The sequence below is a fragment of the Alosa pseudoharengus genome, unplaced genomic scaffold (genome assembly GCF_046254945.1).
Source record: "Alosa pseudoharengus isolate Yale_2024_CS ecotype anadromous, Long Island Sound unplaced genomic scaffold, YU_APseudo_1.1 YU_APseudo_1.1_scf_7, whole genome shotgun sequence".
In the NCBI taxonomy this organism is placed as follows: Eukaryota; Metazoa; Chordata; class Actinopteri; order Clupeiformes; family Clupeidae; genus Alosa; species Alosa pseudoharengus.
In genome coordinates this window covers 8320365-8347789 of record NW_027468859.1, presented here as the reverse complement: position 1 = coordinate 8347789, position 27425 = coordinate 8320365, and the positions used below count along the sequence as shown (strand labels likewise).

The 27425-nt window shown below is 46.7% G+C and overlaps 1 protein-coding gene across 2 annotated transcripts in view; it reads left to right on the top strand.

Annotated features, from left to right (window-relative positions):
• The window catches only part of rtn1b (reticulon 1b), a 54806-nt gene that overhangs the window by 17842 nt on the left and 9539 nt on the right, over window positions 1–27425 (top strand). The window contains exons 2-3 of one of the 2 annotated variants that reach the window (XM_076272139.1): window positions 7233–8138; window positions 9203–10042. In XM_076272139.1, the coding sequence (XP_076128254.1) occupies window positions 7233–8138; window positions 9203–10042 (1746 nt within the window). Of the gene's footprint in view, window positions 1–7232; window positions 8139–9202; window positions 10043–25549; window positions 25638–27425 lie in introns of those variants that run through there. The other variant, XM_076272140.1, reaches the window with a different exon arrangement.

Genomic DNA, 27425 nt, shown 5'->3' with positions numbered 1-27425 from the left:
GGTCAGTGAAGCGTCATGACTTGGTTTTACACATACTAGAAACAGGAACACGAACAGCCATTTTTCACCTGTGACTGTAAATACACCACGGAGTGTGGAAGCGTCATGACTTGGATGTACACATACTAGAAACAAGAACAGCCATCCTTCATGTGTGACTGTAGATAGTGTGGAAACACAGTGTGTTGTCAGTGTGTCAATCTGTGCCATGCAGCGTCGGTGCACTCGAGAAGCCACAAATCGGGAATGTTGGCGTGCATTCATTTAGCAGCCCTTTTTGTGTGTGCGTGTGTGTTTGCATGTGTATGTGTGTGTTTGCATGTGTGTGTGTGTGTGTGTGTGTGTGTTTGCATGTGTGTGTGTGTGTGTGTGTGTGTTTGCATGTGTGTGTGTGTGTGTGTGTGTGTGTTTGCATGTGTGTGTGTGTGTGTGTGTGTGTTTGCATGTGTGTGTGTGTGTGTGTGTGTGTGTGTTTGCATGTGTGTGTGTGTGTGTGTGTGTGTTTGCATGTGTGTGTGTGTGTGTGTGTGTGTTTGCATGTGTGTGTGTGTGTGTTTGTGTGTGTTTGCATGTGTGTGTGTGTGTGTGTGTGTGTGTTTGCATGTGTGTGTGTGTGTGTGTTTGCATGTGTGTGTGTGTGTGTGTGTGTGTGTTTGCATGTGTGTGTGTGTGTGTGTTTGCATGTGTGTGTGTGTGTGTGTGTGTGTGTTTGCATGTGTGTGTGTGTGTGTGTGTGTGTGTTTGCATGTGTGTGTGTGTGTGTGTTTGCATGTGTGTGTGTGTGTGTGTGTTTGCATGTGTGTGTGTGTGTGTGTGTGTGTGTTTGCATGTGTGTGTGTGTGTGTGTGTGTGTGTGTGTGTGTGTGTTTGCATGTGTGTGTGTGTGTGTGTGTGTGTGTTTGCATGTGTGTGTGTGTGTGTGTTTGCATGTGTGTGTGTGTGTGTGTGTGTGTGTTTGCATGTGTGTGTGTGTGTGTGTGTGTGTGTTTGCATGTGTGTGTGTGTGTGTGTTTGCATGTGTGTGTGTGTGTGTGTGTTTGCATGTGTGTGTGTGTGTGTGTGTGTGTGTTTGCATGTGTGTGTGTGTGTGTGTGTGTGTGTGTGTGTGTGTGTTTGCATGTGTGTGTGTGTGTGTGTGTGTGTGTTTGCATGTGTGTGTGTGTGTGTGTGTGTGTGTTTGCATGTGTGTGTGTGTGTCGGGGGCTGTTTTGTAAGCCGCTGCTGCGTTTGGGGTCCCAGTGGTGCGGTGCAGTGTGTGGGGAAGCAAGAGAGCGAGCAGGAAGTGGGTCCATGAGCCTCTCTCTCCCTCTCTGCCTCTCTGCCTCGCTGTGGTTGGACGGCCACGGGGAGAGATGGGAGCGCGGGGTTGGCTCGCACGCCGACAGACGGGGAGCAGCAATTTCCCGTAGCCCTCGTCTGACACCGCCACCACTGCAGTGAGTCAACCTGCAGACAAACGTGCGCGGAAGAAAACGTGCATCAGACAAAAATAGCACCATGCGAGAGAGAGACATGGAGAGAGACAGAGAGAGAGAGAAGGATAGAGAGAATGTCTATCCCTGGGAGACTGAGGGAGAAAGAGAGAGATCCATTTGCCTGGGAGGGAGGGAGAGGGTAAGAATGAGAGATGGATGAGTGTGAGTATATGTGTGTGCCCATACATTTGTGTGTTTGTTTGCTTGTGTTTTTGTTTGGTGTGTGTGTGTTTTCAGCCTTTCAGAAGAGAGAAATCGTATGAGGGAGAGAATTTAAGGAAATACACGGGCAGGGTTAAAAAGGAAAGAGAGGGGAAGGAGGGAGAGAAGGAGAGAGGTTGGTGTGGAGGATGGGTGGAGTGTGTGACCGTCACCCACTGCTGCCCTAAGCTGTCAGTGCCACACCCTGGCTGACCATGCTGAAGGGCTCTCACGTAGAACACAAGAGTGGCCACCTGCAACCCTCACACACATAAACACACACACACACACACTATGCAGACCCACACATAGACACACACACTGACTGTGTATGAATGTGAGTATATGTGTGTACCAGAGGAGGCTCCTTCATTGAGGAAAGGGAGGAACACCCTCCCTAAAATTTCAGAGAAAAATAAAATATATATAAAGTGAATTACTAATCTGATAAATTACTGTTAATATTACTATTTTTAACACTTTGAAGGAACAAGGATTAGGATCAAAGGTTAGGATCAATGCAGGAAGACCAGTTCCAAAAATTCATATTCCAAAAAAATATGGTAAGGCTAGTATAGTGTAGGCTACTGAATGCTACATAGTAGGCCTATGACAAATACTAATGGCTAACTGGTAACGTTAGCACAGAAAACAATCAGCTATAGCCCACTGCTGGCCTGTCACAAACGTGGACAGTTCATTTGGTGATAAAACATTTTTGGATAGTTATGCGTTGTTATAATCATCCAAGTTATATAAGTTATAGCGGCTTTGGCTTTAAAAACAATAGCATGTTACAAATAACCACATTTAAGGTCTAATTTTTAATGGTAAATAGTTACATGGTTTTATAAAACAAGTGTCTGTTTTTAGTATTATAGACTTTTCTGCAAATGTATTACATTTAGCAAAACCTCCAGACTTTCCATAATTTTTGCAAAACATCTGGAAAACAGGAAAACATTTCATATCTAGACCTACATATCTTCCCTGACTTCTCAGACCTAAATTTACATTTATTTACATTTACATTTATTAATCCCCCTCCCCCCCCCCCCCGAGAATGTCAGAACAGCATTTATTGCACAATATTGCCAGTTAAAATGCTACATAGTACATGCTGCTGCTATAAACGTGTCTGGGTAGGTGGCCTACATACTCTATTGTTCACATATGCCACCAACACCATCACAACCTCACATTTGCCACTAACACCAATCAAGCAGACATTCCTTCCTCCGTTATTTTTTTAACCACCGGCCGCCACTGGTGTGTACATGTTTGTGTTTGTTCTGTTCTGTTAAGTAAGCATGCTTTTTACATTTTGTGTGTGTATGTGTGTGTGTGTGTGTGTGTATGCAATTATATTATGCCTGTTTGTGTCCTGTTGTGTAAAGTAAACACCAGGTAAGTATGTTTAGCTCTACCCTGAGGGTGCCAAGCCAAGCCATTCAACACAAATGAATAACACAACAGGAAATCAGACACACCATAATCAACGTAATCATCTCCCATAGTTATTGCTTTTGTGTTATTGAGAAACATTTTTCCCCACAGACTTTTGCTGTTATATTACTGCCAAATGAATCCCAGCCAGGGATGTTAATGAAAGACTACAATGTCCCCCTGTGGCAAAGGGAGAGGGCAGTCAGTCTGACTGCCCTTTAAGCTAGGCATCCACTACTGAAGGCTCATATAGATGACCTTGCAGTTGTTTGCAGATGTAGTCATGTAGCTAAAGCAGGATGCCTTCGAGATGCATTTTTTTGTTTTGTTTTATCAGTGCATTTTTAATGTGTTAGTCCTAGTTACGATTCATTTGCAGCTTTGGTGTTATAGACACATGTTTGTTCTTTGAATTAAAATCTTACACTTCTTGAGATCTACAGTATCTGTTTGCGAAATCATTTTGATTATGTAATCTTCTGAGTTGACCTGAGTGGTCAGTTTATAGTGATAAGGCTGTGGAAGCGTAGTGTTTGTAAAGGGAGTTGTTGAATATTTCATGTGTTAGGCCTCGCTATGACTCATTTAGAGTGCCAGTGTAACAGACACACCTTTATTCTTAGAATTAGATCAATCATGAATAAATCATCGTGATTGTAATGACTTGAGCTGTTACTTTAGCTCTGTTTTTAGTAATGGGGTTGTGTAAGTGTAGTGTTGTAAAGGGAATTGTTGCTGGGATTCACATCAGAACGGATAAAGTTCCGATAAAGAACGGATTTGCTTGTTCAGGCTCTTAGAGTGTAGCAGAAAGTGTTTTTTCGGGATCAGATGTCCATGAATTCAAGACAGTCTGTGAGTCTGGCAAAATGTTGTTGATATTTGAGCTGAACAACCAACCAAAGAACTCGCCTCTCTTGTGCCTGAAGCAAAGTGTTGATTGGCTGGAACTGTTTGATCCAAACCACTGTGTTTGTTTGCCATACAGATCAATTTGAGGTTTTTTTTTTTTTTAAGCACACACACTGAACAGCCCATTACAACTAGAGGAACATGAGTAGGATTTGCTGTGTCTGACAAAAAGGCGTGTTGGATTTAAATCACAGACTCAACCATTGGAAATATTTCAAAAAGTAAATATTTTCTTTTGACATGTCCATCAAAACTAATCTCATCACCGCGGACTTCCAGTAGCTTGCCAATATAGTGCAGTAGCACATCTCACCACGGGTGCCCTAATTTAGGGGTATGACAGGTTAAATCCCTGGGGCAAATAGACACCAGAGTCCCATTTTGCCCCTGCCCCAGTCTCTGCCCCAGTCTCCTTCAAGGCAAATGCAGCACCATGGCTGAAGGAAGAAGGCATAAGGAAGAGTTACGGTCAACAGTTATTATCAACATTTAGTGAAATCTGTCTGTTGAGCTTGGAAAGTATTTTCTCTGTAGATATCCATCAGCTGATCCATCATGTTTGAATATCTCTCCGATTTAGAGTGGTTTAGAGGCATCAGCATCAATGGTCCTGGCTGATGTGAGGGATTCTCAAGGCCCCTGAATGCTGTCTTTTAAGCAGAGAGGCGGCAGCGGCCCTGGCTGATGTTAGAGACTCTCTCCGAGGCCCTTGTGCTTGCAGCAGATGACTGCCTCTATGTCCCTACCGGCCGGCTCCCAGGGGACGTGCAGTACTCTCGCGGAGACTGATGGGCTCTGAGCCGGAACAAAATTTCGCTCTGTAATACTCCTAATAACTCCGCACATTAAGGAAGAAAAATCCATCTGCTGGAGAAATCATCTTTCTATCAGTGATGTGAGTGGCATCGGCTACAGTCAGAGACTCTTAACGGCCCTGGAGTTAGCAGCCCAAACCTGCTTCAGTCTCTGCCTCTGAGGGGGGGGGGGTTGGGTGCTGTTAGTCAGAACGATGCTGGTCTGTTTCCAGCCAGTCGCCTGTATGCGAGTGGCACCCGTTAGTGCTGCATGGATGGGCTGTAGACCCCCTTCTGCTGCTCACACACACACACACACACACACACACACACACACACACACACACACACACACACCACCACCAGGAGCCACAGTAGACACACTAGGGTTCTGCAATTAATCAAATTAATCAATACATTGTCCATTAAGACTTCCAACGATTATGTAAACAACGTAATCAACAATGATTATTTGCTGCATTCCGTTTTTCCAGCAATGCAAAATGTTTACATTTTTTTAGTTGTATTATATTTATATAATAAGTCGTTTTAAGTTATTTTGTACGTTTAGAAAATGGATGATGTTTCCAGTCAATGAATAATATGTGTATGTGCAAATATCAGAGCAGAGTGCACACACTCATGTATGCACATGTGTACACATACACACAGCTGCACACACACACACACACACACACACACACACACACACACACACACACACACACACACACACACACACACACACACACACACACACACACACATTTGAATGCACTCAGATAATATCGTAACACCCCCAATTATCACCACTTTTGTTCAGAAATTCTAAAACAACAATGTTTTTTAACACTTCAAAATAACATTTGCTAAATGAACCTTACATTTTTCAGTAGCCATATGTGTGTAGATTTGAACAAAATCTGGTTTGGTTCTTAACGGGAGCATTTACTGCCTGAAATATCCGTTTTTGTTTACCACGCTCGGAGTTATAGTGCTGGCCTGATGGGTCGCCTATTTACGCCACATGAACGGTTAGACCGAGAATTCTCGTAATGAATCTAAAATTCCACTGGAGCTCCAAGCGGTTGTGTACACGCAGCCTTACAACACTGTTTACAGCTCTTCGAGTCACGGTAAAATGTAATTTTTGGTACATAGCTAATTTAGATACACCTATGGTGTGGGTGGTTGCGTTTCTTTAGGAATCCGCCGTCTTGGTTTGTATAGAAATGGATATTAAGTGACACATACACGCAAGACGGCGGAAATACGGGACAGACGGTAATAGGGGGAGTTCCGTTATAGATTTCATTTCATACAGATATGGGCAGAAACACACACACTCACACAGAAACACACACACACACACATTTGTATGCACACACACTGCCACATTCACATTCACATGGCAGAAATTCACATGGCAGAAAAGCTAAAGATGTGGGATAACAGCGCAGCTCACAGAGCTCATGGATATTGCATGCATGCACCTTGTAGGCACACCCACACACTCTGCAGTGTGCCAACACACACACACACACACGCTCACACACACACACTCACACACATACTGTACACACACACAAACCCTTTGTACCACACACAGGCATACATACACAGACACAAACCTACCACACACACACACATTCTGCACTGCACACATGCACACACATGGCACAGCTGCCTCACACACACAAACATGAAACAGCCGACACACTGTTTCAGCATCAGGCTCTGTGCCTTCAACAGACTTAACCAGATTACTCTCAGCTAGGTTCAAATGTCATGCAAACACAATAAAACACCCCCTCAGCCTCTCCCCACCTTCCACACACACACACACACACACACACACACACACACACCCACACACACTTCGTCTCATCCCTACATTTAAACATTAAACACATTCATTCACACACAAGCAGTCACACACACACACACACACACACACACACACACACACACAGAAGGGGATGAAATGCTGGCTTCCGAGCCAGTCTGCCTCACAGAGAACAATGCTTACTCAAAGTGACAAATTTTGTGGGCATTACTTATGCTCCAAACCCCCTCTCAGCCCAGCCTCTGAGCCGACTGAGCCAGCTGTTATCACTGTTTTCAGTTCACTTCCCTGTTTAATGCACTGGAAGCCAAGCCAAGCTAATGACCTCTCTCTCTCTCTCTCTCTCTCTCTCTCTCTCTCTCTCTCATTCTGTGACTTTCTCTCTTTTTATTCGATCTCTCTCTCTCTCTCTCTCTCTCTCTCTCTTTCTCTCTCTCTCTCTCATTCTGTGACTTTCTCTCTTTTTATTCGATCTCTCTCTCTCTCTCTCATCGTGTTTTAATCACTGTCTTACTTTGTCTCCTTTCCTTTCTTCTCTCCCCTTTCTCTGGGGTATAGGCAAGTCGGACTCCTCGAAGAAGTCCAGTGACATGGATGACCTCTACACCTCCCTCCTGTCCAATCAGAACTACTCCTTCCAGCAGGACTCCTCTTCCTACTTCTCAGGGAGCGGTGGTAGTGGGAAGACCACTGGCGGTGGCGGTGGCGGCGGAGGCCTGATGGACGACCTGATGTCCGGCCTGGACTCGCACACCATGTTCAGCTCCGACTCGGGCATCGAGATGACCCCCGGCGACCCGAGTGACTCGTCCTCGTCCCGCAAGATTGCAGAATCCGACCGCAGTGGCGGCATCGGCGGCGGGATCACGTCTGACTACAACTACATGGACATCAGCCGCCCACAACAGCAGCAGAAGCAGCAGCAGCAGCAAAGCCCTCTGGACGACGACGACGACGATGATGACGACGACGACGACGACTGGGGGAACATGGGCAGCAGCAGCAAGTCCAAGCCCAGCGACCTGCTCTCCGGCCTGGGAGGGCTTGGTGGGATGGGAGCCAGTAGCGGTAGAGATAGCATTAGCGCTGGAGGAAACATAGCTGGAGGCTACATGGAGAAAGGAGGCCCAGGGGCAGGGGCCGGTGCCCTGGGGGGCCCGGAGGTGGAGACCCTGGGGCCGGCGCTGGATGCCCAGTCCTTCCCATACGTGGAGGAGCCGTCCGACGAGGAGCTGTCGGACTACCAGCCGTACCGCTCGCCGGGCGCCGGGAGCAGCGCCAGCCCCGTGAAGATCACGCTGACGGAGACGCCGCCACGCTCGCCCTCCCCGTCGATGACGCCCGGCGGGCCCCCGGCAGTGTCCGAGAGGGAGAGCATCCTGAGCCTGGGCCTGGAGGGAGTGCCCACCGTCACCCTGTCTGAGCCAGAGGACGATAGTCCTGGATCCACACCACCCCTCACAGGTACACTAGGCACTAGTCTGAGGCACACACACACACACACACACACACACACACACACACACACACACACACACACACACACACACACACACATACACAAATGCGAGAGCCCTGAATTGTCCACACCACCCCTCACAGGTATAGGGGCACTAACACACACACACACACACACACACACACACACACACACTCATACACAGACCCACACCCACTCACACACACACACACACACACGCACACACTCATTGAAAGCAATGTTAGAGCCAGATTAGGAAAGCATATGGTTAAGGTAGTAGACCTAGAACGTACAATATGAAGATGTAGGTCATTGAGTGTTCACATATATTTGTGTTTGTTAAAAATGTGTTAAATGTGTGTGCATTTGTGTGGTTGTGTGTGTGTGCGTGTGCGCGTGTGTGTGTGTGTGCGTGTGTGTGTGTGTGTGTGTGTGTGTGTGTGCCTCTGTGTCTGTGTGTCTGCGTGTGTGTGTGTGTGTGTGTGTGTGTGTGTGTGTGTTGAGGTGACCTGCAGCTCTCTGTGTGAGTGGCTGGACTCCACATGCTCTCTCCACAGAAGCTCATATTAGAGCAGATGGCATCCACAGGGGACGTACCTGCCGCCCTCACTGACCTCTCTCTCTCTCTCTCTCTCTCTCTCTCTCTCTCTCTCTCTCTCTCTCTCTCTCTCTCTCTCTCTCTTTCTCACCCTCCCCGCTCCTGCTGTCTGAATCTATGTATCTCTGTCTCTTCTTTCTCTCGTTGTTTATCAATCAATCTGTCTCTTTCCCTCCTCTTCCTTCCTTCTTCATTCTCTCTATCTTTCATTTCTGTCATATCCCTCTTTCCTCCCCTCCTTCCCTTCCTCCCACTCTGTCTCTTTCATTCCTCTTTTCTTTCCCTCCCTCCTTTTTTTATTATCTCGCTGTACTTACTCATGTCACCATCCATCTCATCTCTCTGTTCTGTCGTCTCTTCTCCTCCATTCTCTTTTCCCCCGTTCTCTCTCTCTCTCTCTCTCTCTCTCTCTCTCTCTCTCTCTTTCTCTGTCTATCTCTCCTTTCACAGAGGAGTCTGACTCACCTTCCGACCTCAAGTACAAAACGAGCGGCTCCAAGAGTTTCACCCCAGACAAGTCTCCGAGCCCAACCACGGCCAGACCCACTGCCCCCTCCTCTGGCTCCGCCTTCCCCCGCTCGTCCCACGACGCCGAGGGCAGCAGTGGCGGCGAGTCCGGCGACTCTGAGATCGAGCTGGTGTCCGAGGAGCCGGCGGCCGCCGTGTCTGCCGCTGCGTCCGCTCACAGTGCGGGGTCCAGCTACATGAGCTTCAGCAAGCCCTCGTCTGCCCCCGCCTCCAGCTCCCCCGCTGCCCCACCCCCCTCCCTGCCCTCTGCCCCTGCCCCTGCCCTCCTGGCCTCCGCAGGGCCCGGCCTCAACCAGTACAGCATCCTGCGGGAGGAGCGCGAAGCCGAGCTGGACAGCGAGCTGGCCCTGGAGTCGTGCGGCGAGGAGAGCCCCAAGCGCGCCGGCCTCAAGGGTGCCGCTGCGCAGCGCAAGCCCGACGTCGCCCCGACGATGCCCGCCGCCACCGCCGTCCCTGCTGCCGCTGCCCCTGTGACACCCTCACCTCCACCGGTCACCCCCGCGTTCGCCCCCTCCGCCCCAGCAGCGCCTACCCCGAAGGCCCCCGCCGTGGAGGAGGTCAAAGCCAAGCCCAGCACCCCGGCTCCCAGCAACCTCTTCTTCTCCACCACCAGCAGCAGCAGCAGCCCCCCAGAGCCCAAGCAGGAGAAGCCCGCGGCCGAGGAGAAGCCTGAGGCCCGGAGGAGCCCTGGCCAGAGCCAAGGTCCAGACAGACAGGCTGCCCCACCACCGCCCCTCCTCCAGGGCCTGACCAAGCAGAAGGGTAAGGCCACAGTTTTATGGAGTGTATGGGTGGACTGGGTGCAGCCATGCTACACACAATGTTTCTGTTTAGAGAACAGTGCTTATGGAGCTATAGCAGCATGCAACTCTGTGTGTGTGTCTGTGTCTTTGTCTGTGTGTGTCTGTGTCTATGTCTGTGTGTGCGTGCGCCCACATTTGGTTCTCATTCTCTGCTTTGTTTATGTTTGGAACACTGGTGGAGACGCTATGACCCAAAAGCCCTGTGTGTGTGTGTGTGTGTGTGTGTGTGTGTGTGTGTGTGTGTGTGTGTGTGTGTGTGTGTGTGTGTGTGCTTGTGTGTATGTGTGTGTGTGTGTGCTTGTGTGTATGTGTGTGTGTGGTGTGGCTCACAATCTATCTTTTTCAATGTGGGTGTTTATTTTAGTGATGCTTAGACTCCTCTGCAAGTGCTATCTTGGCTATTTATGGATTTTGTCTGCTTACGTACATCAGAAAAAATAGGCTACTTGCGGTGTTTCCCTTATTTTACCACCACTGGTCACTGAGTACTTTTTCTAAAGTCCTTGGAGACAAAGAAAAACTCTGCTAAAATTACACATGCATGACAGGAAGCTCAAGAGGACAGTCTGTGGAATGTTCTAGAATATAGGCGACTCCTTCTAGACTCCAGCTAGCAGCAAGCTGCCTGTGGAAGGTCTATGTGAGGCTAATGTTGCATCAGCTAGCGTGTCGCTAATTGAAGTCTCCTCATGGTGTTCTGTGTGTTACAACTGTGTGTGTGTGTGTGTGTGTGTACGTGTGTACGTGTGTGTGGACAGACAAAGCCTGTCTGATGATGGGTAGCGGGTAGCTGTAGACAACAGTCTCTCTTTGTGTCGCTGTCTTTTGCACATTTTCTCTCTCTCTCTCTCTCTCTCTGTTTGTATTTCTGTCTTTTTCTTTATCCCCCTCTCTGTCTGTCTATCAAGTCAAGTCAAGTCAAGTCAAGTCAGATTTATTTGTATAGCGCATTTAACATGCACAGAGTGCAACCCAAAGCGCTCCACATATAAGACATTGTCATTGACACAGACTAACAAAGACAATAGATGCCGGACGGAGCGGCGTAGTCGCCAGCGTACCCGTGACACCAAGACATACATTTAAGAAATAACAAACACAAAAGATGCCGGACGGAGCGGCGTAGTCGCCAGCGTACCCGTGACACCAAGACATACAAGACATACAACAAACAAATTAATAAATAAAATAAATAAAAATTTAAAATAAAATGAGTCCAATTTCCAACCGGCTGAAAATGTCCAAGGGCAAAGATGACCCGCGTGAAAACTGCGCACAGCTGTGTCTTCTCAAGGATAGAGTCTCTATCCTGCCCTCTGTTCTAAAGTGCTTTCTGTCTGTTTCTCTCTTTCTCACTGTGCATGTCTTTCACAGTCTTTGTGATTCTTTCTCTGCTCCTCCCTCTCTCCTTCCCTCCTTCTCTGTCGCTTGCTCACTGTCTTTGTTGTTCCATCTCCCCAGCTCGTCCCTCTCTCTCCCTCTCCCTCTCTTATCTCTCTCTCCCTCTCTCTTTCTCCCTCTCCCTCTCCCTCTCTCCTTGTCTCTCTGTCTCTCTCTGTCTGTATCCATCTCTTATCCTTTGTTTTGTGAAGAGCTCATATACGTTAATGCCCTGACCTGGGGAGAGACGAGAGAGAGAGAGAGAGAGAGAGAGAGAGAGAGAGAGAGTGTTGAGGCTAGCCAGCTTTAACATGACATAGACACACACACACACACACGCACACACAGTGTGTGACACTAAGTAGCAAATCCTACGGCCAGTCTCTGGAAAGCAATCCCCATTTAATGGTGTAAACAACTGGGTGTGCGCGGGCGTATATGAGTACGCGGGAGTCAGCAGTACTCCACACTGTCACCTGCCTTCTGGGAGAGCCAGCAGTAGATTTGGGAGCCTTGTGCCACCCCTCAGCATTTTGGGGAAGGAGCGCCGTGTTTCACACTGCTTACCGAATGGATTCTCTGTCAGATTGTGCTTGCTGACCATTGCTGACCAGGCATACAGTTGTCTAAAGGATTAAAGTAGTGTAGTGCATTTCGATGGGATTCAGAATGTAACAAACACACACACACACACACACACACACACCTGCACTAAGGCTTGTGCGTTGTGTGACATCTGGGAGCATGAGACCTGTGCTCATGGTGTCAAACTAGCAAAAGGATTTCGGCAAATTGTTGAAATGACCTTTAATTCATTAATTCACAGTTGCCAGACTTTGTTCTTTGCCAGTCAATAAAATGAAAACACCTTGAGTGTTACCCCCCCATCCCCATCCCCCTTCCCTCAGTAGCCATCTGCTCTGGTACCAGTAGAGTAGACCAACCAACCGAGTGAGCAGCAGGCCTCTGTTTAGGCGTGGCTCTGTTGCACACGGCCTCTCTCAGTGCTTCCTCTGCCCCAGCACTGGCATCCGCCATCCTCCTTAACTCACTGGGCAGGGCAGCACACACAACAGGAAGCACTCCTTAGTGTGTGTGTGTGTGTGTGTGTGTGTGTGTGTGTGTGTCCCCATGTCTGTGTCTGAGACTTTGACTCTATGTATTTAAACCATATTTATTGTCAAAGCAGAATCCTTACATCCCTCCATCCATGCATGCATCCATTTATACATCCATCCATGCATCCATCTCTGCGCTGGCCTTGCGGGCCTCATCTTGATGGCAGAGGGGAGTGGGCATCTCTGAGCTGTGAGCCAGATGCCTGGGGCTGGTGGGTGATGGAGGTCGCCTGTGCCTCTGCCTCTGCCTCTGCCTCTGCTCCCTGCTATCTGGGCCAGTGTGGTTATGTCACCTCTCCCAGGACAGAGACAACGGGAGGCCTGGGAGCCCCCTGGTGGTGAGACTGAGGAATGGCAGCTCACAATTGCACTGCCGAGTCACACAGCTTAGTCTGAAGCGAGAGTATGCAAGCGTGCCTGTGTGTGTGTGTGTGTCTGTGTGTGTGTCTGTGTGTATTCATGCAAGTGTGTGTGGGTTGAGGAGACGTGGGGGTGTGAGGTGTTATGGCGGAGGTGACGGCAGCAATTGAATTGTGTGAATGGGCGCTCCAACTGTCATTTCATTTCAATTAGTAGCGTTGAGTCAGCCGCTGCTGAGCCCCCCCCACACACACACACACACTCCCACCTTCTCTTCCACTCTGTGGCTCTGCCATCCAGACAGAGAGCCGCACGCTCCCCACACCACTTCCCCAACACTACTAACATGCTTAGAATTTAAATTTCACAGAGAAGGAGGGAAGAGGGAGAGAGATGGAGAGATAGAGAGGAAGAGGGGATTAACAGTGCTTGAAAGAAAGAGGTATTGAAAATCAGTAAGGTTGTTCAAAATCACTCATATTGGCTACCTGTGATAAATGCAGCCAGAAATTATGTCAGGTATTTCAAACTTTGACTCATCCACTTGCATATTTTCTCAAGAGGATGTCTGTTTGTTACACAATTTAAAGCAGTACATCATGTGAGCCAGAGCCGATATGGCCAGCTAGCTGCTGCTCTGTAAAGGTATTCTGTCCCACCCAAATTTGCTGAACTACTTGCGAAGTAGCCTATTATCACAGACATCACATGTATCACACGAAAGAGCTTTTTCTCAGCTTTTAAACGATTAGTGGTTAGTTGTTGTGGTAAACGGTTCGCGAGAAAAGTAACTTTAATTTAATCATATTTTTTGCGCCCGTCTCCCTACCCATTCATCTTGGTGGAATACTTCACGAACTTTACCTCAACACATGACAAACCATATATCAGAATAAACAGCAGACCTTACCGAACACAAAGGTAAAAGCATAAAGCATGCCCCTGTACAGTTAGCCATTCCAGAGTAATCCGGTTTTAAATTTGCAGCAATGTCTTTATGCATGTCTCCAACTTTGCGGTTCCCAATGTGTTTAAATTGTTCAATAGGTCTACATGATTTTATAACAGGCCAAATACAAAACAAATGTTACAAATATCGTCTAGATATCTGTAAACATTACAATCAGAGAATATACATATAGGGCAGACAGACGCTCATGAGTTCATGCTTTGTTTTTTCGTTGGATTTTAGGATAGCCTATTATGGCAACTGATTGCATTCTAAGCTACAGTCAACTCTAGCAGACATTGAATGAGGAGACTTTGTGAATTTAGAGATTGACATAATGTTCTGTCTCTGCTATTGCTTTTGATCAGTTAGATTTTTTTGCTGCTGGACATTGGGCTGGACATAGCATCGAAATGCCCGCCCAGATTCCCCTTTCCGCCTTGACCCATTCACACTGGTGCTGGAACGAAAAAACTCGGCAAAATTTCTAGGGGGCTTGGTAGTAAATTTGGCGAGACACTTTGTCCCGCCGTTCCGCCTCGGTCTATGTGAAAGGGACAGTCGTTCCGCGATTCTGGTACATAAAATCGCGGCGATTTCGCCAGTGTGAAAGGGCCTACAGATGATAGCAATGACATCATTATTGATTTTGTTAGCATATTTCATGACCAGATAATAACCGACCAGAGTTTATGAGATCCTCCTTTTTGTCCTATTTGGAAAACACGATCCTCTGAATATTTTCAACACCAGTATATTAAATAAAGGTGGTAAAGGTGTGAGTAAAATGACCCATTTCAAATTACCCATATCAGTGAAGGTCTAAGTTTGATGTGAAGAAGGAAGCGTATGATTTACTAATGGCTGAAACAATTATGTTTCTTATTTAATGTGCATTATCAGAGTGGGCAATAAACATGGACATTATTTGTCCCATTGGGTCAGAAGAACTGAAACAGAAAAATGTAAGAGGAGCCCCAAACACGTTTTGAATCTGGAAATAATTTGTAATAAGTTTAATGTTAGCTTAGTATTCTATTTGTTGCTATGTTGATAACCCGTTGATGGATGTGTCTTTTGCAGCCGGGAACATTGTGGCATATAGCACATGAGTGTTGAATGGCAGGTCATAAACTAAATGAGAGCTTTGCGTCAGCTCCTCTCTCCCTCTCCCCTCTCTCTCTCTCTCTGTCCCGGACAGGCGCGGTGGCACATTGTTGTCTGTTGCTGTCGGCATACGCGGCACGTCCTCTGTCGGCCATTTTGGGAAAGAGTGAGTGTGTGTTTTTTGTGTGCTGCGTCACACTGGATGGGGTGAGGCTGTCTGGAGGTTATCCAGAGGAAGCCCTGTCTGTCACTCCCTCTCTCTCTCTCCTCTCTCTCTCTATCGTTCCCTCTCTCTTTCTTGTGCTCTCTCTCCTCTCTTTCTTTCTCATGCTCTCTCTCCCCCCTCTCTCTCTCTCTCTCTCATTCTCTCTCTCTCTATCTTTCCCTCTCTCACTCTCTCTCTCTTGTGCTCTCTTGCCCTCTTCCTTTTTCTCCTCCCCTCTCTGAGAGTGTACCTCTGTATCTATCTCTCTGTCTTTCTTTCTTTCTTTCCTTCTCTCTCTCTCTCTCTCTTTCACTCCTATTCTCTCTCTCTTTCTCTCCCACCATCTCTTTCTATCCTTCTCTCTCTCTCTCTCCTCTGCCCCCTCCCCTCCCCTGTCTGCCTTGCTCTCACTTGCATAGTGTGTCATGGAAGGTTCCAGAAGCTGAGGTGAGGAAGGCAGTAGCAATGGCAACAGCAGCGATTATGGGTGAAGGAGAGGAGGAGGCGGAGGTTTTTTTTTCTGTATTTGAGGAGGGTGGGGTTCTTGCAGCTGTGCCAACTACCACCAGCAGAGGTCTCCACACACCACGCCGTCCTCCTTCATCCCAGAATACTCTAACCTGTCATGTCAGCAAGCTGTCGCTATGTGGCACAGCCTCTCTGGAGATGAAAGGAGCAGGATGAGTGGATCCGATGAAATGTAGCGCCGGCTGATCTGTGTATGTGTGGGGTGTGTATGTGTATGTGTAGGGTGTGTTTGTGTGTGTGTGTGTGTGTGTATGTGTGTGAACATATGAATTAGTGGGTCGACCTCAATTAGCTTACAGTATGTAAACATGACTCATTGTCATTGTGAGTGCAGGATGTATTGACTGTATACGATTATTTTGGTTTGTGCAGGTGTGTGTGTGTGAGTGTGTGTTGCTGCAGAGGTGCAGTATTGCTCAGAGACAGAGCGCTTGAAAAGAGGGTTTATTTTTAGGTAGGGAAGGTTCCAGCCAACCGGGAGAGCTCTGATTTGTCGTCAGGGCAACAGAAAGCCGAAGCAACGGCGGAGGAATCCTAGGGAGGCCATTGCAGTGTGTACTCTTTCATCTCTCTCTCTCTCTCTCTCTCTCTTTCGCTCTCTCTCTCACACACACACACACACACACACACATACACACACACACACAGATTTTCTCTTAATAACATTCACAATTTCTCTTCCTCCCGCTGTCGTTCTCTCTTTCTCTCTCTCAGTCACTCCCTCCTCCTCCTTTTCTCAGTCTGTCCATCTCTTATCTCAGGTTTTAATTTTCCATGCTAATTCATCTGGTTGGGCTGCTAAGAGGGTGAAAATTAAATCTGTGTGTGTCGGTGAACGCTCATCATTCTTCATTATCAGCTCGACTGGGCTCTTAAATGGTCTGTGTCATTGTACAGGCATCTGAACTGGACAAGGCCCTGACGCCACCACCATGAGATAGCGCTCTGTGCTCTGACTGCACATTAGGAATGGGAGAACGTTTTGGAAGAAGTGTGTGTGCAGTGCTTGTGTGTGTGTGTGTGCGTGTGCACAGTGTGTTTTATGAGCTGCACAAAAGCAATAGGGACTCGCCCTGTGCTGTCAGCAAGTGCCTGCGGTTACCATGGTGACACCAGTTAGTAGAAGAGGTTTATTTAGAGCCGGTGATGGTGGAGGTCCAAGGCGCTGCCATCGCCAAGGACATGGCCATGCAAGTCATGACAGGACGGCTTTTGGTTTATTGGACAATTTCAAACAAGTCAGAGGTCAAATTTATAAACTGTTATTTTATCATATAGTAAATGTGTACATTGATTCATAGGCCGTGAACTGAAGTGAAATGGCTTTTGATCAGGTCTATGTATATTTTTACTTGTAACCCAGGTTGCAATGGAAAATGCCCAAGATTGTTATTGTAACAGAATGACAGGGCCTTTGATGTAATCTTCAATACCTCGTCTACCCAGTCATCTCTGCACAGCTTTGTCGCTGACGCTCTGCTGCATTGTGGAGGTTTATGTGTTGGCGCTTGACTCCAGGGAGCCATTGGCTCCTGAAGAGGCGTTGTAATGTAATGCCGCACTCCCAGGGTAATAAGTGCAGGTCAGCCTGCCAAGAATGCCAAAGGGCTGAAGCTGACTCCGGCCCTTCTTGGCCCAGATATGGCCTGAGTCTGGCTCAGATGTTGCCCAGACGCACCAGCAGTGCTGGACTGTTCCTGGAGAAATAAGGGCAGGTCTGTCTGCCAAGAATGCCCCCCCCCCCCCCCCCTTCCCCACTCCGCCCCCCATTAGGAGTTGACTCCGCCCCTCATTTTGTAGCAGCCCAGATATGGCCTGAGTCTGGCTCAGATGTTGCCCAGACGCACCAGCAGTGTCAGACTGAATCCATCTTACAGGCAGTCTACTCCAGGCCCGTAACTGAAGCTACACCAGGCCCGTAACTGAGGCTACAACAGGCCAGTAACTGAAGCTACACCAGGCCCGTAACTGAGGCTACAACAGGCCCGTAACTGAGGCACCCCATTTGGGGAGCATATGCTGCGCCAATTAGCTTCCACTATAATCAATGGGAACTGGTTACAAAAGATGTGATAGCGGTGCATACATTTAAAAAAAAAGACCAGTCAACTATTTATACGCTCCACGAACGCAGCGCTTTAGTTGCTCAGCCAGTGTAGCCTGGCTGTTTGTGTCGGTAGCTGCCTGTCCCTGATGCCAGTTATGGAATTTCCCCAGAGTGTCGCCATTGGCAGGCTTGGCCCACCTGTCCACTGCAGTTTCTGCCGGGAGAGATGGCGTCTGGTTTGACGGATATTGAGGTCAACGTACGACTCGGGTTCTGTCACCTCTGTGGGAAGTTTTAATGAAAGCATCTTTTATATGATTCTCGACCAGCTTTGGAAACCTTTGCTAGACTTTTAAAAACTAAAGAGATTTTACCTTAACTGTTAGCATAAGAAAATTTATATTGGCCCAGTTGTGGCACAAGACCAAACGCAGACAGAATGTCATCGAGTTAAACATGGTATAACTTGTGTCCTCCGTGCATAGTTACATTACATGATATCATGTCAATGAAGTTACACAAGCCTGCAAATATAATATTTTATTGTATGTTTTGAGGGTGTGTTCCATCTATCATTTGGGAATGTGCATCCTCTCTGTTCTGTCTTTGTGGTGAATACTAATGACAATTGTTTTTAAGTAAGCAAACACATTTTATTGGTAATGATGTGTATTTCACTTCTTTTTAAGCGTATGGCTTAAGCCATACTATCCTATCGACAATATAGGCTACTGGTAAACAGTATACATATGATTCTCTCCCTGCTTCTCTCAGTGCTGGTAAGGAATTGCAGTTGAATAGCATAATGTGATATGATCCAGTGCTGCATATGTAGAAAAATTCAAGTCATTTAGGTCATTATGAAGCTGTCCTTGTTCTTCCCCTTTTCTAGTGCCCTCCAGCCACTGCTGGTATTTCAGTGTGCAAAGCCGAGGGTAGCAGAACGGAGATGGGTTTCATGGAAATAGGCTTCACTGAAGTACAGATTTGAAGATTGGAATAGGTAGAAAAACAGCTGTGAGTCACAGCCATGGTTTAGTGACAGCTTTATTACAGATTTAATCAAGTATAATGGGTGTTAGGATTGAAAGGCTTTTTTCACAGGCATTTCACAGACTTTTATGTGAGAAAGCCCTTCTTCTGTGACAACTGGAAATGAAGGATTCCCACAATTTCTATATCGAAAGATGACAGTTTATTTTGCCACAGTTTGTATCATATGAAATATCCCAATCTCGATGATTTGCATGATTTTATGCCATTTACCATTTATGAATAAGCAAATTAGGGTAGCTTAGTGAACAAAAGATTGCTTAATATTTGTTTAATCATACTTGAGGAATACGATCCACATTTGATTCTGATTGGCAGCCCCCTCAGGCAACCTCTCAGGCAACCTTTTTAAATCCCATGTAGGCATATCTTGAATTAAACCGATAGGTGTCTTTACGATAGGCACTTTTTACCAGAACATCATTTTATATTTTATATAGTAAATTGTTATATTTTACTTGTCCCAATCCCAAAGCCCATAACCAATAACTGACGATAATGAATCTGCTCCTAGAGTCACTGAAAGAGAACAGATAAAGTCACTGATAGAAACCGGTTGGAATTATATATTTTCCTTTTATGTTATGCAATTTGTTTGTGCAGCTATTGCACTTCTGTGATAGGTTAGGAGTTGGACAGTAGTGTTGCCTAGTGACTAGGTAAGGTCATAAGTGCAGAACTGTAGGATTTAGCTACGTACTGTAGCATGCTGCTTTCGGAGCACATTGGCTGCTATGCTTTCATTAATGATTTAACAACAAACACATTAAATCACCACAGGGTTTGCATTTATCATGAGCCTTGCATGACAAAAGTGCTTGTGTTGTGTTTTTATTGTGATGTGAAGAGAACAATGTTCAGGCAGCCTAAACTGGAATAAAGGACTGCCTGCAGGGGCGCGGCATCAGACAGGACAGGCATAATCAATGCTAGCATCTCCGGCAGCATTTAGCAATTGTTTACTTAATATACCGTCCATAAAACCCATCAGGTGGTTCTAGGTTAAAAGATCATATTGGCTTTTGGCTGCCTACATTGATCAGCCAGATGGACACTTTTAGCAGAATTCTAAACAAGAATTTCAGTCAGATGCCTTCCTTCCTGCTTCTATGCAGCCTATGCTTAGAATACTACCTGAGTAGGCAGCATTGACAGTGATGACAATAATGGAATCCTAAAGAGGATCCTGAAGTCACTGCAGTCAGTGTTGCGACAGTGGATTAGTGGGTGTTTTTAAATAAGTGTGTCTGTCAGATTTTTGCTATTGTGCACTATACTGAACTATCTGTATTATGCTGTATGTTTTCCAAGTCTGCAATACTTACATTTGAACAACTACTACCATCTCTGTTTGTGTTTGCCACATTGGACTCATAGTACATTCGGCATAGAAAGACTATCCGCTTAATAGCAAGCAGAGACGAACAATTACTGATCACACACATTTCTATTCTTGTTATAATTAAAGATTTAAAGACGTGCAAAAGGGTTGGCAGAATAATGACCATTCCCTTTAAATGCTCAATAGAGAATTATGTGGGCATTTATAATTGAAGCGTAAGCCATCGATACCCATTAGGGGGGTAGTCTCTGCTCTGCAGTGTGTTCTCCTGGGATTGTGGCCAAACAGAGAATGGAATTGAAGTCACCAGCAGCAGGATTATAGCCCATAAACTGATCTAGAATCAGTTATTTTATTGGGGCTGTGTGAGTGAGTGCCCAGTGTAACTGATCTGAATGTGTTTCCTGAAAGTGTTGTTAGGCAACTGCTATTGCTAAATGATGGTGTCTGTAGCTGTAGCCTGTAGCTAAAAGGGCAGGGATGGATTACTGCACGGGCCTACCGGGCCCAGGGGGTCAGGGGGCACTGAAGCCCAAGCCTTTGCATGGAATCATTGCCTCAATATCAACACATCAGGATGTAGGCTATGAATCTGATTGAATTTACTATTGGCCATCCCCAAAATGCACCAGAATACAGGAAATCACATCAAACAAATTAAAAAATGTTCTGGGGAAGACCCCCAAACCCTCCCTCCCCCATATGCGACTATTAGTGGGGGTCCTTAAAACATCTGGGCCCAGGGGCCCGAAAGTTCATAATCCGCCCATGTAAAAGGGAGCTAGGCTATAGGGTAACTGGTGTGACCAAAGCCCTTATAGGCAAGTCCCCCCACTCGTCGGCCATCTTGATAGCGCACTTCCAGTTAATTATGCTAAGCTAGGCTGGCTAACAATGTCTTTGCACACACAGTGTATGTTTCCTCTTACCTAACTCTGCGGTAGATGGCAAATAAGCTAATTTCCCAAAAAGTTGGGTCCATGGTTGAGTGTCATATGTGACTGAACTGGAATCAGTAGCCTATAGTGGTGTCTCAGAGCCCTGTGTAAGTAAACTGCAATCACCCAGCCATATTGTATTAGTGCCTTACCCACAGTCACATTACAGTAGCTACAAGAGACAGTGACAAAGCGGCAGGCTGCCATTCATTTTCAATGGGAGTGGCCGTTTGCCAGCGACAAGCGACGAGCTTGCCGCTACCACGAGCCAGGCGGGGCCAAAATAGACAAGAAGTCTATTTTATGCAAATGCTGAGCGATGCGACAAAGCGACTGCCAATCAGAGTGAAGGCGACGTGACATTCGTTGCTTAAAAGTTACCTCGAAAATGGTATCCAAGATGGCGGAGCTAACTCATCAAGACAGTATTTTTGTACTAACAAGTAAGTTCAGGGTTTGTTGCCTTATTTGCAATACCTAGAGAGAAATATGAACTTTTAAATCTAGAGTTGTGGAGTTGTCGCTGTCTTTTGTAGCTAATGTGACTGTAGGGTTATGTAGCAGGTCTGTGAACAGGCTTATGCTTCTGTTGTGACAGTGATCTGTGTATGGGGCATGGGCTATGCTATTAAAAGAAAAGGATCTGATTGAATAGGGACACGGACATCTGAGCTAGGCTATATAGCACCAGTAGATCTATAGATATAGTAAAGGCCAAGGTCACAGCCTCAATTCTTTGGAGGTGCAAAGGTGTCATCTGATACCAACCCCTGCTTTTCACCTTGGTGCTTTTCAGCGTTTTATTTATGTAAAATCAATTAGGCTTAGCATGTGTAGCTAACCTGTGTGTGCTAGCAAGACCTCTACACGTCCTTCTCATGTTCCTCTGCCATGGCACAATTTAGTAGAAGACTAATAGCAGAACAGTACAAACACTTAGACTTAAATGCCACCCTGTCTTGACTCTGGGTCCTACACCTAGATGGAAGCCTCAGGACAGTTTTTTGCTCCAAGGGTCTGCATTAAATTGATGTGTTAGAGTGAAGGACATGTTGTCAGGACATGCAATTTAGTTAACGCTAGAGTAAGCAAGAACAAGCTGTTCTCCTCCCCTCCCTTCCTCACTACATACATACACACACACACACACACACACACACACACACACAATTACACCAACACAGACACACAAACATACAGACTTTCACTCTCTGTCACACACACACACACAGACACAGACACACAAACATACATGCTCTCTCTCTCTCTCTCTCTCTCACACACACACACACACACACACACACACACACACACAAACACAAAGAGAGAGAGAGAGAGAAGTACAATCAACAGTTCACTAGCCGTTCTCTGATTTATGAGGTTAGCTTGTTGGTTTATAATACGGCAGTGCTAATATTGTGAGCTGTGTCATTGTACTGACACATCAACCAGTTTCCAACACATGGATTAAGCCTAGTCCTAGACTAAAACACTTAAAGAACACACCAGCTTTTTGGGAAATTACCCCTAAGAGTTAGATAAGAGGATACACACCCTTCTCTTCTCTTCTTGTGCGTGCAATAACCTTGTCTGGCACTGTTAGCCTATCTGGTTACACTTTACTTGAAGGTATCTACATAAGAGTGACATGACACTGTCGTGAACGTGTCGTAAACATTATAAACAAGTCATAAACGTTTATGACATAACGCTTATGTCATTAAGTGTCATACGTTTTTTGTCATGACAAGTTACGGTTAGGGTTCAATCGTTAATGACAATGTCATGTGTTCATGACAGTGTCATGTCACTCTTATGTAGATACCTTCAAGTAAAGTGTTACTGTCTAGCTTAGCTTAATTCACTGGAAGTGGGTTATACCATAGCTTCCTCTATGAAGAAATGAAATGTCCATTGAAAGGGAAAGTGTTGACTCTCGGACTAGACTTTGTCCATGTTTAGGAAACTGGCCCTCTGTGTTTTGGCTCTTGAGGGTGAAACTGACCCATTTTCTGCAGTGAAACGGAGATGTAATGACATTGAAAAGGACAGAGTGTACAGATAGGTGCACTGTGCCAACACAACAAAAACAGCAGTTTAGAGGTGTGTGTGTGTCTGTGTCTGTGTGTGTGTCTATGGCTGTGTCTGACTCTCAGTGTGGGTGTTGCTCTGTGTGTGTGTGTGTGTGTGAGAGAGAGAGAGAGAGAGGTGTGTGTGTGTGTGGGGGGGGGGGGGTGCTTCTATAGGTGTGTGTGTGTGTGTGTGTGTGTGTGTGTGTGTGTGCAGTTGCATACAGATGAGCGTAAGAGCAAACACAGCATTTTCCTCACACACTGCGCTACCCACAGACAGAACGCTGAGTCATTCTCCTGGCTTTGAGACATTCGCCTCATGATGTCACACACCCCTTCCCCACAAGTGTAGACACACACACACACACACACACACACACACACACACACACACACACACACACACGCCTTGTATACATAGTGTACAAGGATTGTATGGATAATAATAATCACATACTTTTGCCATCTTCAAGGGGATGGGATGTGGTGCTTTGGAGAATGCTTCTCCTCATAGTCTCTAAGTGTTAAAATCCTGGTAACTCAGAGCATGTGACTGTGCTACTGTATAAATGATCTGTTTGTGTGTGTGTGTGTGTGTGTGTGTGTGTGTGTGTGTGTGTGTGTGTATGTGTGTGTGTGTGTGTGTTTATAGTTGTTAGAACAAGCAAGTGCACACACACACTTCCCACATCAGCAAGCAAGCACACACACACACACACAAACACAGAGCAGAGAGCAGGATACATCACCGAAGGCATTTCTAGAAGAGGTGGTTAGTCATCTTGGAGCCCTGGAGAGGGATTAACTCATGCAGGGGCAGGGGTGTTTACAAGTGAAACACACTCAAATACACACACATACACACACTATCTCTCTTTCTCTTTCGCTTTCTCATTATCTATCTATCTGTCTGTTTGTCTGTCTATTTCCCAGGCACGCTCCATCCCTCAATCACATACAGAAATACACACACACATGCACACACTTATTTGTTATTGCATTGTTGGCCTGTCTGTTGCGTTATCTTTGTGGACATCTTTGGAGACTGTTGTCACTGTTGTCAAGGAGAACAGAAGGACGACATTACTATTACATGACTGACAATATTCCAGCAATATTCCTGAGTTTCAACAGGAACCACTAATGCAACCGAAAAAAGCCCCGGTCATTGACCAGCTGCTGTGGTCTAGTATTGCAGCTGTTCCAACGAACCAAGCTTTAAATCTCACAAACAGACAAACACAGATCAAACAGGCTCAAGAACGGGGGCAAAATAACACCAATAAACAAACACAACTTCAAATCGAAATTTGTATTTTTTTTTTTATGTTGTCTCGTTCAAAGAGCAGATTTGGGATTACTAATAATCTGAGTTGAGAGAGAGAGAGATGAGCTGGGAGAGAGAGGCTGAGAGAAAGACTGAGAGAGATGGAGAATGACAAAAAGAGATAGAGAGAGAGAGCCAAGATGATGGGAACAAAATATATTCAATGATATTTGTCTCTCCAGTCTGTCTGTCAGATGTGAGATATGGGTGGGGTTAACCATTTCCTTCTTGTGTGTCCAGAAGTGAGGACTTTTATTTTGGAAGGATTTTGCAGTGAGGGCCCCTTAGGCTGTTGGCCAGCTTAAAGACTGCGGCTTTCCGCTTCTGGCCGGTCCCGTCGTCAATCATCGCTACCCCACCCTTCCATTTCCCCCCTTTGATCACCTCCCCCTCCCCTTTTGCTCTTTCCTCTTCACCATCTCTCTATTCCTCTTCTCTTCCACCAGTCGGCAGCATCGGGTCCTCCACCCCTCCTCCCTCCCTCTCTCCTCTCCCCCCTCCCTCCCTCTCCCCCCTCCTCCCTCTCCTCCCTCCACCCCTCCTCCCTCCCTCTCTCCTCCCCCCCTCCTCCCTCTCCCCCCTCCCTCCTCTTCTTCTCCTCTGCTGTGTCTCCTCCTCCACTGGGTCATTCATGCACTGGTGTGTGTGAGAGAGAGCGAGCAAGCGCACACAGCCCAGCGAAAGAGAGAGAGAGCGAGCGAGAGAGAAAAAGGGAAAAAGAGAGAGAGAGCGAGCGAGAGAGAAAAAGGGAAAGAGAGAGAGAGAGAGAGCTCGGCAGCGGCAGTGGCAGCAGCAGCATCAGCAGCAGCGACAGCAGCAAGAAGCCGTTAGCGCTAGCCGGCGGAATCTCTACGCGTTTCTTTTTTTTTCTCTTCCCCTCCTCCTCTTCTTCCTCATCCACCTCCTCCTCCTCCTCCTTTACCTCCTCCTCCTCCTCCGTGCGTCTCTCTCGCGCTCGCTCTCGGGGTTTTTTTTTTCTCCCCCCCCTTGTCATCCCCCTCCTCGGCCGCCCGGCGTTCTCTCGTTCACGCGTCCGTCCCAGCATGAGCAGCAGCACCACGGCGGCAGCAGCGGATTCCACCAAGATGGAGGGATTCTGGAGCAACTGGAAGTGCCAGGGTACCGTGGGTGTGTGGTTGCTACGCATGTTGGGGGGGGGGGGGGATGTTGGTGGGGGTTGGGGGGGATGTAACGTGGAGGGGGGTGGATAGGAGAGAAGAGAAGAGCAAGGACCAGTATAGAGAGGGCTGGAGAGGGAGGGAGGGAGGGAGGGAGATTTTGGGGGTAGAGAATGAATACACATGTGTCAGGGCCCCAGTGTTATGGGTAGAAAGAGACAAAGAAAAGAAAGAAATATCTGTGTGTGTGTGTGTGTGTGTGTGTGTGTGTGTTAATGTCTGTGTTTGTGTGTATTTAAATGGGGATTGTATGAATGCATGTTGAGGGTAGGAAGAGGATGTGGGCTGCATAGACTCACGGGGGCTATTTTTGTGTGTTTGTGCATGTGAATATGAGGTTGTGTGTGGATGGTTGTGTTACGTCTGTTGGTGTGTGTGTGTCTGTGTGTGGGTGCGTCTTCCGACTTTTTTTGTGCATGGTGGCCGATGTCGTCAACACCACAGCCATGACAGACAGATAAACAGGCCATGGAGGGGCTGCTCTTTCAGGTCCCAGACCCGCCCTTTCCATCCTCTCCTCCAGCCTCTCTATCTCTCTCGTCATCCCCCTTTCCATCCTTCCATCCCCTCAAAGAGAGCATCAGATGCCGCAGAACTAGGCCTGGAAATTTGCAAGGAAAAACGCAATGACAATGCAGAAAAAAAAAATGAGATAGCGACGCAAGCCAGGATTGTGTGTGTGTTTGTGTGTATCAGTGATGTTGCGCCGCTAGCTTGCTAGCGTCCTCCACGGCTCAGCGCCTCTCCCTCTTTGTGTCTGGCCTGGCTGTCATTTTATTTATTGCCATGGCGATCGGAGGAGAGAAATGTAAGTGAGAGAGAGAGATTTAGATGGAGTGAGATGGAGAGAGAGAAAAGGGCCGTGTGGTGGTCATGGTGACGGGGCGTGGTTGTGCTCCACTGCCCGTGTGTCTGGGCGTGTGTCTGCGTCTGTGTGTGTGTGTGTGTGTGTGTGTGTGTGTGTGTGTTGGTGCTCAGCTGTGTGGGCTGCTGCTGCTACCAGCAGCACTTGTGCTACTCCTGTTTCTTTGTTCTAGTTGTGTGTGTGTGTGTTTGTGTGCGAATTTAAGTGTGGGTCTGTGTGATATGGGTGCGTTTATTAGTGTAAAGGGCGCGACAAGGAGGGCTGTGTGTGTGTGTACGTGTGCCCGCATGTCTGACACATTCAGGGCTGTGTATGATAGTGTGTCTGTTTACGAGTCTGCCAGGAATCTGTTCTACCTGCAAGCATAATCTCATAGGGCAGGAAGCCATGTCTCTCCCTGCGCTTGTGTCCGGTCTGCACAGTGACTCATTATGGGGACCCTAGAATGTTCCAACAGGAGGATGCGGTAGCTGTGGTCACTTTTGTCCATTCATAATCAGAAGATGGCTGAATAAATGTGTCAATGAATTGACCATTTTTTAACATGCTGCCAGCACTATATGTCAGATTCAGTAAACAGTTATTGTGTGAAAGGTCTGGTTTAGAAAAGGAAGTAGTTTTGTTTACATATTGCATGTATGACATTTGTGTGTGTGTTTTTTTTTTATTTGTTATGAGTTTGTAATTTCATTTCTGAAGCTGGAGTAGTTATATTCACTATGTATCATTTTTGTGTACTGTAGTTTTGTTGTGGTCACAAGTTGATATGCAGGTATTTTGGTCTTGGTTTGACTGTTTCTTTTTACATTTATTCTGAAGATTTGTTTCATCTTGTTATTGTGTTGTTCAGCCAGATTACATGATGAACATGAT